The sequence below is a fragment of the Nerophis lumbriciformis genome, linkage group LG11 (assembly GCF_033978685.3).
Source record: "Nerophis lumbriciformis linkage group LG11, RoL_Nlum_v2.1, whole genome shotgun sequence".
NCBI lineage: Eukaryota > Metazoa > Chordata > Actinopteri > Syngnathiformes > Syngnathidae > Nerophis > Nerophis lumbriciformis.
Window position 1 is genome coordinate 47,455,828 of NC_084558.2, and position 18,619 is coordinate 47,474,446.

Here is an 18,619-nt window from a genome sequence, read left to right on the forward strand (position 1 = left end):
AAAAAACGACCCCCCCCCCCCCCCCCCCCCACCCCCCCTAAACATATTTCAAAGTGTAGTATTTGATATGAAGTAGTTGGAGCTGTAAATATGTCAATAATTCATAACAACAATTATTTTAATTCATTATTATTTTTTAAATAATGACAGTTAAAAAAAAATCCCACTAAAATTCTCAGTGGATCCAAAAGGACCATAAAGGTGTTAAAAATAAGTCATACTTTTTTGTGATTTATTTTGTTCTTTCAAACACTTACGTCTCTAAAATAGATCTACTTCAGATTATATTATTGTAATTTTTTATGTATTTATTTATTTTTTGTTTGTTTGTTTTTTGCCCTTTTTCTCAAAGAAAACATTTTTATGGCAAAGACACAAAATATGCTATATTTTCCCCAAAAAATATTTCAAAGTGTAACATTTGATGTGAAGTAGTTAGAGCCTTAAATATGTCAAGTCATAACATTGATTTTAATTCATTATTATTTTTGGGGGCAATGACACAGTCATAAAAATGTAAGAATAAGTCATACTTTTCCATCCATCCATTTTTCTACCGCTTGTCCCATTTTAATTTTATTTTCAACACTTAAGTCTCTAGATAAACTTAAGTTATATGCGTCGATTAAAAGTTTTTATTATTTTTTGTTATTTTAGTTTGTTTGTTTTATGCTCTTTTTGACGAAGAAAACTTTTTTTTATGGCTAAGACACACAATAGGCAATATTTTCACCAATAAATATTTCAAAGTGTAATATTTGATGTGAAGTAATTGGAGCCTTAAATAGGTCAATAATTCATAACAACATTGATTTTAATTCATTATTATTTATTGGGCAATGACACAAAAAAAAGCACTAAAATTCTTGGGGATCCAAAAAAGCCCCACTTATAAAAATGATAAGAATAAGTCATACATTTTTAGAATTTCTATTTTACTTTCAACACTTAAGTCTCGAGATAAACTTCAGTTATATGCGTCGATTAAAAGTTGTTATTATTTTTTGTTATTTTAGTTTGTTTGTTTTATGCTCTTTTTGTCGAAGAAAACTTTTTTTTATGGCTAAGACACACAATAGGCAATATTTACCCCAATAAATATTTCAAAGTGTAATATTTGATGTGAAGTAATTGGAGCCTTAAATAGGTCAATAATTCATAACAACATTGATTTTAATTCATCATTATTTTTTGAGCAATGACATTTAAAACCCCCACTAAAATTCTTAGGGATCCAAAAGAGCCCCCACTCATAACATTTAAAAAAAAAATTACACTTTCTTAGAATTTTTATTTTACTTTCAACACTTAAGTCTCTAGATAAACTTCAGTTGTATGCGTCGATTAAAAGTTTTTATTATTTTTTGTTATTTTAGTTTGTTTGTTTTATGCTCTTTTTGTCGAAGAAAACCTTTTTTTATGGCTAAGACACACAATAGGCAATATTTACCCCAATAAATATTTCAAAGTGTAATATTTGATGTGAAGTAATTGGAGTCTTAAATAGGTCAATAATTCATAACAACATTGATTTTAATTCATTATTATTTTTTGGGCAATGACATAAAAAAAAAAAAAGCACTAAAATTCTTGGGGTTTCAAAAAAGCCCCACTCATAAAAATGTTAAGAATAAGTCATACATTTTTAGAATTTCTATTTTACTTTCAGCACTTAAGTCTCGAGATAAACTTCAGTTATATGCGTCGATTAAAAGTGTTTTTTATTCTTTATTATTTTTGTTTGTTTTATCTCTTTTTGTCAAAGAAAATATTTTTTTATGACAAAGACACAACATAGGCAATATTTACCCCAATAAATATTTCAAAGTGTAATATTTGATGTGAAGTAATTGGAGCCTTAAATAGGTCAATAATTCATAACAACATTGATTTTAATTCATCATTATTTTTTGAGCAATGACATTAAAAAACCCCACTAAAATTCTTGGGGATCCAAAAGCGCCCCACTCATAACATTTAAAAAAAAAAAGTGACACTTTCTTAGAATTTTTATTTTACTTTCAACACTTAAGTCTCTAGATAAACTTCAGTTATATGCGTCGATTAAAAGTTTTTATTATTTTTTGTTATTTTAGTTTGTTTGTTTTATGCTCTTTTTGTCGAAGAAAACTTTTTTTTATGGCTAAGACACACAATAGGCAATATTTACACCAATAAATATTTCAAAGTGTAATATTTGATGTGAAGTAATTGGAGCCTTAAATAGGTCAATAATTCATAACAACATTGATTTTAATTCATTATTATTTATTGGGCAATGACACAAAAAAAAGCACTAAAATTCTTGGGGATCCAAAAAAGCCCCACTTATAAAAATGATAAGAATAAGTCATACATTTTTAGAATTTCTATTTTACTTTCAACACTTAAGTCTCGAGATAAACTTCAGTTATATGCGTCGATTAAAAGTTGTTATTATTTTTTGTTATTTTAGTTTGTTTGTTTTATGCTCTTTTTGTCGAAGAAAACCTTTTTTTATGGCTAAGACACACAATAGGCAATATTTACCCCAATAAATATTTCAAAGTGTAATATTTGATGTGAAGTAATTGGAGCCTTAAATAGGTCAATAATTCATAACAACATTGATTTTAATTCATCATTATTTTTTGAGCAATGACATTTAAAACCCCCACTAAAATTCTTAGGGATCCAAAAGAGCCCCCACTCATAAAAATGTTAAGAATAAGTCATACATTTTTAGAATTTCTATTTTACTTTCAGCACTTAAGTCTCGAGATAAACTTCAGTTATATGCGTCGATTAAAAGTGTTTTTTATTCTTTGTTATTTTTGTTTGTTTTATCTCTTTTTGTCAAAGAAAATATTTTTTTATGACAAAGACACAACATAGGCAATATTTACCCCAATAAATATTTCAAAGTGTAATATTTGATGTGAAGTAATTGGAGCCTTAAATAGGTCAATAATTCATAACAACATTGATTTTAATTCATCATTATTTTTTGAGCAATGACATTAAAAAACCCCACTAAAATTCTTGGGGATCCAAAAGCGCCCCACTCATAACATTTAAAAAAAAAAAGTGACACTTTCTTAGAATTTTTATTTTACTTTTAACACTTAAGTCTCTAGATAAACTTCAGTTATATGCGTCGATTAAAAGTTTTTATTATTTTTTTGTTATTTTAGTTTGTTTTGTTTTATGCTCTTTTTTTCGAAGAAAACTTTTTTTTATGGCTAAGACACACAATAGGCAATATTTACCCCAATAAATATTTCAAAGTGTAATATTTGATGTGAAGTAATTGGAGCCTTAATTAGGTCAATAATTCATAACAACATTGATTTTAATTCATTATTATTGATTGGACAATGACATAAAAAAAAAAGCACTAAAATTCTTGGGGTTCCAAAAAAGCCCCACTCATAAAAATGTTAAGAATAAGTCATACAATTTTAGAATTTCTATTTTACTTTCAACACTTAAATCTCGAGATAAACTTCAGTTATATGCGTCGATTAAAAGTGTTTTTTTATTCTTTATTATTTTTGTTTGTTTTATCTCTTTTTGTCAAAGAAAATATTTTTTTATGACAAAGACACAAAATAGGCAATATTTACCCCAATAAATATTTCAAAGTGTAATATTTGATGTGAAGTAATTGGAGCCTTAAATAGGTCAATAATTCATAACAACATTGATTTTAATTCATTATAATTTATTGGGCAATGACACAAAAAAAAGCACTAAAATTCTTGGGGATCCAAAAAAGCCCCACTTATAAAAATGATAAGAATAAGTCATACATTTTTAGAATTTCTATTTTACTTTCAACACTTAAGTCTCCAGATAAACTTCAATTATATGCGTTGATTAAAAGTTTGTATTATTTTTTGTTATTTTAGTTTGTTTGTTTTATGCTCTTTTTGTCGAAGAAAACCTTTTTTTATGGCGAAGACACACAATAGGCAATATTTACCCCAATAAATATTTCAAAGTGTAATATTTGATGTGAAGTAATTGGAGTCTTAAATAGGTCAATAATTCATAACAACATTGATTTTAATTCATTATTATTTATTGGGCAATGACATAAAAAAAAAGCACTAAAATTCTTGGGGTTCCAAAAAAGCCCCACTCATAAAAATGTTAAGAATAAGTCATACATTTTTAGAATTTCTATTTTACTTTCAGCACTTAAGTCTCGAGATAAACTTCAGTTATATGCGTCGATTAAAAGTGTTTTTTATTCTTTTTTATTTTTGTTTGTTTTATCTGTTTTTGTCAAAGAAAATATTTTTTTATGACAAAGACACAAAATAGGCAATATTTACCCCAATAAATATTTCAAAGTGTAATATTTGATGTGAAGTAATTGGAGTCTTAAATAGGTCAATAATTCATAACAACATTGATTTTAATTCATCATTATTTTTTGAGCAATGACATTAAAAAACCCCACTAAAATTCTTGGGGATCCAAAAGCGCCCCACTCATAACATTTAAAAAAAAAAAGTGACACTTTCTTAGAATTTTTATTTTACTTTCAACACTTAAGTCTCTAGATAAACTTCAGTTATATGCGTCGATTAAAAGTTTTTATTATTTTTTTGTTATTTTAGTTTGTTTGTTTTATGCTCTTTTTTTCGAAGAAAACTTTTTTTTATGGCTAAGACACACAATAGGCAATATTTACCCCAATAAATATTTCAAAGTGTAATATTTGATCTGAAGTAATTGGAGCCTTAAATAGGTCAATAATTCATAACAACATTGATTTTAATTCATTATTATATATTGGACAATGACATTAAAAAAAACCAACACTAAAATTCTTGGGGATCCAAAAAAGCCCCACTTATAAAAATGTTAAGAATAAGTCATACATTTTTAGAATTTCTATTTTACTTTCAACACTTAAATCTCGAGATAAACTTCAGTTATATGCGTCGATTAAAAGTGTTTTTTATTCTTTGTTATTTTTGTTTGTTTTATCTCTTTTTGTCAAAGAAAATATTTTTTTATGACAAAGACACAACATTTTTATTATATATAAAATATATATATTATATGATATATATATAATATATATATATATATATATATATTATATATATATATATATATATATATATATATATTATGTAATATATATATTTTATATATAATAAAAATTATAAATATATATAAAAAATATATATAAAAATATAAATATATATAATATAATATTATATATATTTACCCCAATAAATATTTCAAAGTTGAATATTTGATGTGAAGTAATTGGAGCCTTGAACAGGTCAATAATTTAAATTCACTTTTATTTTTGAGCAATGACAATTTTAAAGAAACAAACAGCCTGCATGGCAGATTTGTGTTATTAGAGTCAACATTGCAACTTTCTATTGTTACATTTTTGATCTTTTATTCCACTTTTTTATTTATTTATTATTTTCTGTTAAGTTTTTTTGTAGTATTATTTTTAGAATGGGCCGGGGGCCGTCACAAAATTTGCCGCGGCCCCACTTTGGACACCCCCGCTGTGGATGTTTGCCATTAGTTCCTTCCACTAGAGAAACAACCAAGTAGTTAGTCATGTGTCTTCCGGTGAGAGCTGGCAGCGCCACACTTTTCAAAATAGCAGCTGGCTTCGTCATCGCCTCCTTCTGTGCCGTCCTCGCTCTCTTCTCCTCACACAACGCAGGACAAACTGGTCCTCCGATGCGCTCAACGTTGTTTTTATGTGGTCCCCGTACCCATATCTAAATAACGCCACCAACCCGTGTTTCCGTACTTTTCAGAAATACAGACCCACACATGTCATTATTGGCTTTATTTTAACAAATAAAATGTTATTTTACATGAAACATATGCTTTTTATTGCGATTAAAGAAGAATGTTGTCATAAAATAAAATGTTGAACATACTGGACAACTTCTATTTTAGTAGTAAGTAAACAAACAAAGGCTGATGTATGCAGTAACATATTGTGTCATTTTATTTTGTCAACACTACTTGTTCATTTCCTGTTAATATCTGCTCACTTCCTGTTTTTACATGTTCTATCTACACTTCTGTTCAAATGTAATCATCACTTACTCTTCTCTTCTTTGATACTTTAGTTTTGGTATGGATCTGATACCAAGTAGTTCTAATTAAAGTTCTCCCGTGTCCAGGGATGTATTTCGTCACTTGATTTTGTGATAATAAAAATATCAAAGTAATCATTGTAGTATCGACTATATACGACTCTTGTACCTGGTATCGTTACAGTGGATATTTGTACAGATCCACCCATTTGTTTACATTGAGGAGCGCCAGCTTGCTATTAGCGGTGAGCTATTGTATCCTCCTACGGTGTGATACAAGGCCGGGATTAGTGATTTAGAAGTAGCTAAAACAATGCGGAGGGGCGTTAGCCGCTAGCTGGCTATGTTTTACAGCAGCGTTTGCAGAGCTTCTGTGTTTATAGCCTCAATTTTATCTATAGTTTTGGAGGCAAACTACAAACCCCGTTTCCATATGAGTAGGGAAATTGTGTTAGATGTAAATATAAACGGAATACAATGATTTGCAAATCCTTTTCAACCCATATTCAATTGAATGCACTACAAAGACAACATATTTGATGTTCAAACTCATAAACTTTTTTTTTTTTTTTTGCAAATAATAATTAACTTAGAATTTCATGGCTGCAACACGTGCCAAAGTAGTTGGGAAAGGGCATGTTCACCACTGTGTTACATGGCCTTTCCTTTTAACAACACTCAGTAAACGTTTGGGAACTGAGGAGACACATTTTTTAAGCTTCCCAGGTGGAATTCTTTCCCATTCTTGCTTGATGTACAGCTTAAGTTGTTCAACAGTCCAGGGGTCTCCGTTGTGGTATTTTAGGCTTCATAATGCACCACACATTTTCAATGGGAGACAGGTCTGGACTACAAGCAGGCCAGTCTAGTACCCGCACTCTTTTTACTATGAAGCCACATTGATCTAACACGCGGCTTGGCATTGTCTTGCTGAAATAAGCAGGGGCGTCCATGGTAACGCTGCTTGGATGGCAACATATGTTGCTCTAAAACCTGTATGTACCTTTCAGCATTAATGGCGCCTTCACAGATGTGTAAGTTACCCATGTCTTGGGCACTAATACACCCCCATACCATCACAGATGCTGGCTTTTCAACTTTGCGCCTAGAACAATCCGGATGGTTCTTTTCCTCTTTGGTCCGGAGGACACGACGTCCACAGTTTCCAAAAACAATTTGAAATGTGGGCTCGTCAGACCACAGAACACTTTTCCACTTTATATCAGTCCATCTTAGATGAGCTCAGGCCCAACGGAGCTGACAGCGTTTCTGGGTGTTGTTGATAAACGGTTTTCGCCTTGCATAGGAGAGTTTTAACTTGCACTTACAGATGTAGCGACCAACTGTAGTTACTGACAGTGGGTTTCTGAAGTGTTCCTGAGCCCATGTGGTGATATCCTTTACACACTGATGTCGCTTGTTGATGCAGTACAGCCTGAGGGATCGAAGGCCACGGGCTTAGCTGCTTACGTGCAGTGATTTCTCCAGATTCTCTGAACCCTTTGATGATATTACGGACCGCAGATGGTGAAATCCCTAAATTCCTTGCAATAGCTGGTTGAGAAAGGTTTTTCTTAAACAAATTGTTGACAAAGTGGTGACCCTCGCCACATCCTTGTTTGTGAATGACTGAGCATTTCATGGAATCTACTTTTATACCCAATCATGGCACCCACCTGTTCCCAATTTGCCTGTTCACCTGTGGGATGTTCCAAATAAGTGTTTGATGAGCATTCCTCAACTTTATCAGTACTTATTGCCACCTTTCCCAACTTCTTTGTCACGTGTTGCTGGCATCAAATTCTAAAGTTAATGATTATTTGCAAAAAAAAAAAAGTTTATCAGTTTGAACATCAAATATGTTGTCTTTGTAGCATATTCAACTGTGTTGAAAATGATTTGCAAATCATTGTATTCCGTTTATATTTACATCTAACATAATTTCCCAACTCATATGGAAACGGGGTTTGTACCTCCATTCTGCACACTGTTTCTGCCTATAAGTGCTCTGTGTGTGTGTTGACTCACAACACACAACACTTGTGATGTTCTTGCTGAGCTCTTTTCACAACAAGCCAGTCAACATGTTCTTGTTTTCTGTCCCCTCTCCACTGTTGGACCACCTGTAAGGACTGTGTGCAGCTCAACCAGTACAAGCTGAAGGACGAGATCGGAAAGGTAAGGTCTGGATTGTTGACATTTCCTTCACACGTAGTACAACATGTCGGACATTTCCTTCACACGTAGTACAACATGTCTGACATTTCCTTCACACGTAGTACAACATGTCTGACATTTCCTTCACACGTAGTACAACATGTCTGACATTTCCTTCAGATGTAGTACAACATGTCTGACATTTAACACGTAGTACAACATGTCTGACATTTCCTTCAGATGTAGTACAACATGTCTGACATTTCACACGTAGTACAACATGTCTGACATTTCCTTTTCACATACAACATGTCTGACATTTCCTTCAGACGTAGTACAACATGTCTGACATTTCCTTCAGACGTAGTACAACATGTCCGACATTTCCTTCAGATGTAGTACAACATGTCTGACATTTAACAGGTAGTACGACATGTCTTTCAGACGTAGTACAACATGTCTGACATTTCACACGTGGTACAACATGTCTGACATTTCACACGTGGTACAACATGTCTGACATTTCCTTCACACGTAGTACAACATGTCTGACATTTCCTTCACACGTAATACAACATGTCTGACATTTCCTTCACACGTAGCACAACATGTCTTTCAGACGTAGTACAACATGTCTGACATTTCCTTCACACGTAGTACACCATGTCTGACATTTCCTTCACACGTAGTACAACATGTCTGACATTTCCTTCACACGTAGTACAACATGTCTGACATTTCCTTCACACGTAGCACAACATGTCTTTCAGACGTAGTACAACATGTCTGACATTTCCTTCAGACGTAGTACAACATGTCTGACATTTCCTTCACACGTAGTACAACATGTCTGACATTTCCTTCACATGTAGTACAACATGTCTTTCAGACATAGTACAACATGTCTGACATTTCCTTCAGACGTAGTACAACATGTCTGACATTTCCTTCACATGTAGTACAACATGTCTTTCAGACGTAGTACAACATGTCTGACATTTCCTTCAGACGTAGTACAACATGTCTGACATTTCCTTCACACGTAGTACAACATGTCTGACATTTCCTTCAGACGTAGTACAACATGTCTGACATTTCCTTCACATGTAGTACAACATGTCTTTCAGACGTAGTACAACATGTCTGACATTTCCTTCACACGTAGTACAACATGTCTGACATTTCCTTCACTCGTAGTACAACATGTCTGACATTTCCTTCAGACGTAGTACAACATGTCTGACATTTCCTTCACATGTAGTACAACATGTCTTTCAGACGTAGTACAACATGTCTGACATTTCCTTCAGACGTAGTACAACATGTCTGACATTTCCTTCACACGTAGTACAACATGTCTTTCAGACGTAGTACAACATGTCTGACATGTCCTTCACACGTAGTACAACATGTCTGACATTTCCTTCACTCGTAGTACAACATGTCTGACATGTCCTTCACACGTAGTACAACATGTCTGACATTTCCTTCACTCGTAGTACAACATGTCTGACATGTCCTTCACACGTAGTACAACATGTCTGACATTTCCTTCACACGTAGTACAACATGTCTGACATTTCCTTCACACGTAGTACAACATGTCTGACATTTCCTTCACATGTAGTACAACATGTCTGACATTTCTGTAGAACTCATCAAGCAGAACATTTACTGCTCTCTCATATCCTCTCCTCCTCTCCCCGGATGTCCTCCTTTCTCCCGATCTCTGTGTGTTATCGCTGTGTGTTATCTGTGTGTGTGCGTGTGTGTGTTTGTGTGCGTGTGTGTGCGCGCGTGTGTGTGTGTGAAGCAGACGTCCCAGCAGAGAGTTGCAAGATGGATGAGATTATAAATAGGTGCTCTCCAGGCGCAGTGGATTTTCTGTGTGCCTTAATTAAAATGTAGGATGAAGAGATGAGCATTTGACTAGAAATCCTTGATGTGCAAAACAATTAACTCTAATGGAAATAAAGATTTAAAAATACAAAATATATCAGTGAAATAACGCAAATAAATAAAGATGAAAAAGACAAAATACATGAGTGAAATAATGTAAATAAATAAAGATAAAGACAAAATACCTCAGTGAAATGATGTAAATAAATATAAAGACAAAATACATCAGTGAAATAATGTAAATAAATAAAAATAAAAGAAGCCAAAGTGTGGAGAAAAGTGTCATTTATTGCAGCGTGTGAAGTCAAAGTAGAAGTAAGAAGACATTTATTGCAGCGTGTGAAGTCAAAGTAGAAGTAAGAAGACATTTATTGCAGCATGTGAAGTCAAAGTAGAAGTAAGAAGACATTTATTGCAGCGTGTGAAGTCAAAGTAGAAGTAAGAAGACATTTATTGCAGCGTGTGAAGTCAAAGTAGAAGTAAGAAGACATTTATTGCAGCGTGGGAAGACAAAGTAGAAGCAAGTAGACATTTATTGCAGCGTGTGAAGTCAAAGTAGAAGTAAGAAGACATTTATTGCAGCGTGTGAAGTCAAAGTAGAAGTAAGAAGACATTTATTGCAGCGTGGGAAGACAAAGTAGAAGCAAGTAGACATTTATTGCAGCGTGTGAAGTCAAAGTAGAAGTAAGAAGACATTTATTGCAGCGTGTGAAGTCAAAGTAGAAGTAAGAAGACATTTATTGCAGCGTGTGAAGTCCAAGTAGAAGTAAGAAGACATTTATTGCAGCGTGTGAAGTCCAAGTAGAAGTAAGAAGACATTTATTGCAGCATGTGATGTCAAAGTAGAAGTAAGAAGTCATTTATTGCAGCGTGTGAAGTCAAAGTAGAAGAAAGAAGACATTTATTGCAGCGTGTGAAGTCAAAGTAGAAGTAAGTAGACATTTATTGCAGCATGTGAAGTCAAAGTAGAAGTAAGAAGACATTTATTGCAGCGTGTGAAGTCAAAGTAGAAGTAAGAAGACATTTATTGCAGTGTGTGAAGTCAAAGTAGAAGTAAGAAGACATTTATTGCAGCGTGTGAAGTCAAAGTAGAAGTAAGAAGACATTTATTGCAGCGTGGGAAGTCAAAGTAGAAGTAAGAAGACATTTATAAACAGCGTGTGAAGTCAAAGTAGAAGTAAGAAGACATTTATTGCAGCGTGTGAAGTCAAAGTAGAAGTAAGAAGACATTTATTGGAGCGCGTGAAGTCAAAGTAGAAGTAAGAAGACATTTATTGCAGCGTGGGAAGACAAAGTAGAAGTAAGTAGACATTTATTGCAGCGTGTGAAGTCAAAGTAAAAGTAAGAAGACATTTATTGCAGCGTGTGAAGTCAAAGTAGAAGTAAGAAGACATTTATTGCAGCGTGTGAAGTCCAAGTAGAAGTAAGAAGACATTTATTGCAGCGTGTGAAGTCCAAGTAGAAGTAAGAAGACATTTATTGCAGCATGTGGTGTCAAAGTAGAAGTAAGAAGTCATTTATTGCAGCGTGTGAAGTCAAAGTAGAAGAAAGAAGACATTTATTGCAGCGTGTGAAGTCAAAGTAGAAGTAAGTAGACATTTATTGCAGCATGTGAAGTCAAAGTAGAAGTAAGAAGACATTTATTGCAGCGTGTGAAGTCAAAGTAGAAGTAAGAAGACATTTATTGCAGTGTGTGAAGTCAAAGTAGAAGTAAGAAGACATTTATTGCAGCGTGTGAAGTCAAAGTAGAAGTAAGAAGACATTTATTGCAGCGTGGGAAGTCAAAGTAGAAGTAAGAAGACATTTATAAACAGCGTGTGAAGTCAAAGTAGAAGTAAGTAGACATTTATTGCAGCGTGGGAAGTCAAAGTAGAAGTAAGAAGACATTTATAAACAGCGTGTGAAGTCAAAGTAGAAGTAACAAGACATTTATTTCAGCGTGTGAAGTCCAAGTAGAAGTAAGAAGACATTTATTGCAGCGTGTGAAGTCCAAGTAGAAGTAAGAAGACATTTATTGCAGCATGTGGTGTCAAAGTAGAAGTAAGAAGTCATTTATTGCAGCGTGTGAAGTCAAAGTAGAAGAAAGAAGACATTTATTGCAGCGTGTGAAGTCAAAGTAGAAGTAAGTAGACATTTATTGCAGCATGTGAAGTCAAAGTAGAAGTAAGAAGACATTTATTGCAGCGTGTGAAGTCAAAGTAGAAGTAAGAAGACATTTATTGCAGCGTGGGAAGTCAAAGTAGAAGTAAGAAGACATTTATAAACAGCGTGTGAAGTCAAAGTAGAAGTAAGAAGACATTTATTGCAGCGTGGGAAGTCAAAGTAGAAGTAAGAAGACATTTATAAACAGCGTGTGAAGTCAAAGTAGAAGTAAGAAGACATTTATTGCAGCGTGTGAAGTCAAAGTAGAAGTAAGAAGACATTTATTGGAGCGCGTGAAGTCCAAGTAGAAGTAACAAGACATTTATTTCAGCGTGTGAAGTCAAAGTAGAAGTAAGAAGACATTTATTGCAGCGTGTGAAGTCAAAGTAGAAGTAAGAAGACATTTATTGCAGCGTGTGAAGTCAAAGTAGAAGTAAGAAGACATTTATTGCAGCATGTGAAGTCAAAGTAGAAGTAAGAAGACATTTATTGCAGCGTGTGAAGTCAAAGTAGAAGTAAGAAGACATTTATTGCAGCGTGTGAAGTCAAAGTAGAAGTAAGAAGACATTTATTGCAGCGTGTGAAGTCAAAGTAGAAGTAAGAAGACATTTATTGCAGCGTGTGAAGTCAAAGTAGAAGTAAGAAGACATTTATTGCAGCGTGGGAAGACAAAGTAGAAGTAAGAAGACATTTATTGCAGCGTGTGAAGTCAAAGTAGAAGTAAGAAGACATTTATTGCAGCGTGTGAAGTCAAAGTAGAAGTAAGAAGACATTTATTGCAGCGTGTGAAGTCAAAGTAGAAGTAAGAAGACATTTATTGCAGCGTGGGAAGACAAAGTAGAAGTAAGTAGACATTTATTGCAGCGTGTGAAGTTAAAGTAGAAGTAAGAAGACATTTATTGCAGCACGTGAAGTCAAAGTAGAAGTAAGAAGACATTTATTGCAGCATGTGAAGTCAAAGTAGAAGTAAGAAGTCATTTATTGCAGCGTGTGATGTCAAAGTAGAAGTAAGAAGTAATTTATTGCAGCATGTGAAGTCAAAGTAGAAGTAAGAAATAATTTATTGCAGCATGGGAAGACAAAGTAGAAGTAAGAAGACATTTATTGCAGCGTGTTAAGTCAAAGTAGAAATAAGAAGACATTTATTGCAGTATGTGAAGTTAAAGTAGAAGTGAGAAGACATTTATTGCAGCATGTGAAGTCAAAGTAGAAGTAAGAAGACATTTATTGCAGTGAGTTAAGACAAAGTAGAAGTAAGAAGACATTTATTACAGCGTGTGAAGTCAAAGTAGAAGTAAGAAGACATTTATTGCAGCGTGTGAAGTCAAAGTAGAAGTAAGAAGACATTTATTGCAGCGTGTAAAGTCAAAGTAGAAGTAAGAAGACATTTATTGCAGTGAGTTAAGACAAAGTAGAAGTAAGAAGACATTTATTGCAGCGTGTGAAGTCAAAGTAGAAGTAAGAAGACATTTATTGCAGCGTGTGAAGTCAAAGTAGAAGTAAGAAGTCATCTTTCTCCCTCAGGCCTGGAAGCCAGCCTCCTTTCTCTATGGAACATTTTCACTAATTAGCCTGCAACCTAAATTGACAGCTGCTCGCGCTCTCTATTATTGCTTTCAGGAAGCTGCTACACATGAGAGAGAGTGTGCGTGCGTGCGTGCGTGCGTGCGTGCGTGCGTGCGTGCGTGCGTGCGTGCGTGCGTGCGTGCGTGCGTGTGTCTGTCATCTTAGGTGTCATAGTCACATCTTATGTGTTGACCTGCAGGGCTCCTACGGTGTGGTCAAGCTAGCGTACAACGAAGACGACAACATGTACTATGTGAGTAGTTCACACACTCATCACGTCATAGCCAAGTGTGCACACAGCGCTGTACATGTGTGTGTGTGTATGTATCATTATATCATTATAAATATATATATGCAGTAGAAAATGGATGGATGGATGGATTATATCATCATGAATCTATATATCATTATATTTTCATAAATCTACATAATATATTATCATAAATCTATATATCATTATATTATCATAAATCTATATATCATTATATCATCATAAATCTACATAACATTATATCATCATAAATCTATATATCATTATATCATCATAAATCTACATAACATTATATCATCATAAATCTATATATCATTATATCATATGATACATCATCATAAATCTATATATCATTATATCATCATAAATCTATATATCATTATATCATCATGAATCTATATATCATTATATCATGATATATCATAAATCTATATATAATCTCATCATAAATCTATACATCATATCATCATAAATCTATATAACATTATATAATCATGAATCTATATATCATTATATAATCATAAATCTGTATAACATATCATAAATCTATATATCATTATATCATCATAAATCTATATATCATATCATAAATCTATATATCATTATATCATCATGAATCTATATATCATCATATGATATATCATCATAAATCTATATATCATTATATCATCATAAATCTACTGTATATATCATTATATCATATATCATCATAAATCTATATATCATTATATCATCATAAATATATATATCCTATCATCATAAATCCATATAACATTATATAATCATACCCCGCCTTCCGCCCGATTGTAGCTGAGATAGGCTCCAGCGCCCCCCGCGACCCCGAAGGGAATAAGCGGTAGAAAATGGATGAATGGATTATATAATCATGAATCTATATATCATTATATAATCATAAATATGTATAACATATCATAAATCTATATATCATTATAGCATCATAAATCTATATATCATTATATCATACATCTATATAACATTATATCATCATAAATCTATATATCCTTATATCATCATAAAACTATATATCATATCATCATGAATCTATGTATCATTATATCATAAATCTATATATCATTATATCATAATCTATATAACATATAATCATAAATCTATATATCATTATATCATCATAAATCTATATATCATATCATAAATCTTGATATCATTATATCATACATCTATATAACATATAATCATAAATCTATATATCATTATATCATCATAAATGTATATATCATTATATCATCATAAATCTATATATCAGCGTGTTAATAAGTGATGTAATTGAGGGTTGTTGAATTCATATTTCTTCAAATGTACAACAACATGTCCCCGTAGGAAGAAATAGAAATCATCTGTTCCACTGTGCACTAATAATACACATTATATATGTATTATATATCTACACACTAACAGTACACGCTATTTTATACTTCATACACACTAATAGTACACACTATTTTATACTTTGTACACACTAATAGGACACACTATTTTATACTTTGCACACACTGACAGTACACACTATTGTATACTTTGTACACACTATTTTATAGATCGCACACACTAATCGGTCACACTATTTTATACGTTGTGCACACTTTGTACAATGTTATGCAGAGGTGTACTTATAACAGTTTTATTGACAAATATTTCTATGTATAGTCGCGGTGGAGAGTGGGAGGAAGCAAAATGTTTTCTTCATGGGGGGGTAACAGACAATAATGATGTCATGTGTTAAAAATAATCAGTTATTATATATTTTTATTTCAACACCTAAGTATCAATAGATCAACTTCAGATCCGTCTGTTGCCATAAAGTTTTTTTTGCCCCTTTTATCCCAAAATAAATTGTTTTTTTAATGGCAATAACACAAAATATTTCGGATTTTCCCCAAATATTTAAAAAAATGCAATATATGATGTGAAGTAAGTACACTATTTTATACTTTGTACACACTAATAGTACACACTATTTTATACTTTGTACACACTTATAGTGCACCCTATTTTATACTTTGCACACACTATTACTACACAATATTTTATACTTTGCACACACTGACAGTACACTATTTTATACTTTGCACGCACTAATGGTACACATTATCTTATACTTTGTACACATTAATAGTACACACTATATAATACTTTGTACACACTATTTTATACTTTGTACACTCTAATAGTACACACTATTTTATACTTTGTACACACTATTAGTACACACTATTTTATACTTTGCACACACTAATACTACACTCTATCTTATACTTTGTACTCACTAATAGTACACACTATTTTATACTTTGCACACACTAATACTACACACTATCTTATACTTTGTACACACTAATACTACACACTATTTTATACTTTGTACACACTAATAGTACACACTATATAATACTTTGTACACACTAATAGTACACACTATTTTATACTTTGTATACACTATTAGTACACACTATTTTATACTTTGCACACACTAATACTACACTCTATCTTATACTTTGTACGCACTAATAGTACACACTATTTTATACTTTGCACACACTAATACTACACACTATCTTATACTTTGTACACACTAATAGTACACACTATATAATACTTTGTACAGACTAATAGTACACACTATATAATACTTTGTACACACTAATAGTACACACTATTTTATACTTTGTACACACTATTAGTACACACTATTTTATACTTTGCACACACTAATACTACACTCTATCTTATACTTTGTACGCACTAATAGTACACACTATTTTATACTTTGCACACACTAATACTACACACTATCTTATACTTTGTACACACTAATAGTACACACTATATAATACTTTGTACACACTAATAGTATACACTATTTTATACTTTGTACACACTATTAGTACACACTATTTTATACTTTGCACACACTAATACTACACTCTATCTTATACTTTGTACTCACTAATAGTACACACTATTTTATACTTTGCACACACTAATACTACACACTATCTTATACTTTGTACACACTAATACTACACACTATTTTATACTTTGTACACACTAATAGTACACACTATATAATACTTTGTACACACTAATAGTACACACTATTTTATACTTTGTACACACTATTAGTACACACTATTTTATACTTTGCACACACTAATACTACACTCTATCTTATACTTTGTACGCACTAATAGTACACACTATTTTATACTTTGCACACACTAATACTACACACTATCTTATACTTTGTACACACTAATACTACACACTATTTTATACTTTGTACACACTAATAGTACACACTATATAATACTTTGTACACACTAATAGTACACAATATTGTATACTTTGTACACACTATTAGTACACACCATTTTATACTTTGCACACACTAATACTTCAGACTATCTTATACTTTGTACGCACTAATAGTACACACTATTTTATACTTTGCACACACTAATAGTACACACTATTTTATACTTTGTACACACTAATAGTACACACTATTTTATACTTTGTACACACTAATGGTACAAACCGGTACTATTTTATAGATTGCACACACTAATAGTACATACTATTTTTATAGATTGTTTCATTATTATTTTAGAACAATGACAGTTTAAAAACAACAACAATCAGACTAAAGGTTAAAAATGATATATAAAAGTGTTAAAAATAATATATTATTTTTAATTTGAGTGCTGAAATATGTAATTAAATTACAGATCTACTCAGTCATTAAAGGTTTTTACTATTTTTCTTTAACAGTTTGACGGAAAAAACAGGCTGCATAACATCTTTGTGTTATTATTGTTAATACTACAACATGTTTTTGTTACATTTGCTCTTTTAATCCACTTTTTTTTGTAACAGTATTTTTAAAATGCGGCGTTAAAAATAAGCCCCCATATTAAGTCCTCCACAAATGTTTTATTTTGTAAATATTTGTGCCAACGATTTATTTTATTAATAAAAAAAAAACAAGTAACTTAACTTCTGACTGTGGGTTGTCACTCAGTCCTGTTATTACACTTGATGACATCACCCCACTGAAAGATGTGGAATATTGCACGAGTCACACGGTCCACAGGAAGTAGTTGAAGAGTGACATGATGTCCGTGGTCTAACAGTATTGATCCAACATGTCTGTCTGGTCCTCCTGGCAGGCCATGAAGGTTCTGTCCAAGAAGAGGCTGATGAGGCAGGCAGGATTCCCACGTAAGTCCACCACGCTTCGCTCTCACCTTTTCATGCTCTCACTTCTCCTCCTGTCACTCTCGTCACCAGGGAGACCCCCCCCTCGCGGAGCCAAAGCTGTCCCAGAGGGCCCGCCGCAGCCCAAAGGCCCCCTGGAACGGGTCTACCAGGAGATCGCCATACTGAAAAAGCTGGACCATCCTAATGTGGTGAAACTTGTGGAGGTGAAGGACAATCATCCCCTCCATTTATTTTATTTGTCATGTTTTAT

The 18,619-nt window shown here is 32.6% G+C and overlaps 1 protein-coding gene across 1 annotated transcript in view; it reads left to right on the forward strand.

Moving 5' to 3' along the window:
* Positions 1-18,619, forward strand: part of camkk2 (calcium/calmodulin-dependent protein kinase kinase 2) — a 49,778-nt gene that overhangs the window by 12,488 nt on the left and 18,671 nt on the right. Inside the window, exons 4-7 of the mRNA XM_061966466.2 lie at positions 8,205-8,252; positions 14,038-14,091; positions 18,318-18,369; positions 18,439-18,572. Of these exons, the coding sequence (XP_061822450.1) occupies positions 8,205-8,252; positions 14,038-14,091; positions 18,318-18,369; positions 18,439-18,572 (288 nt within the window). The remainder of the gene's footprint in view (positions 1-8,204; positions 8,253-14,037; positions 14,092-18,317; positions 18,370-18,438; positions 18,573-18,619) is intronic.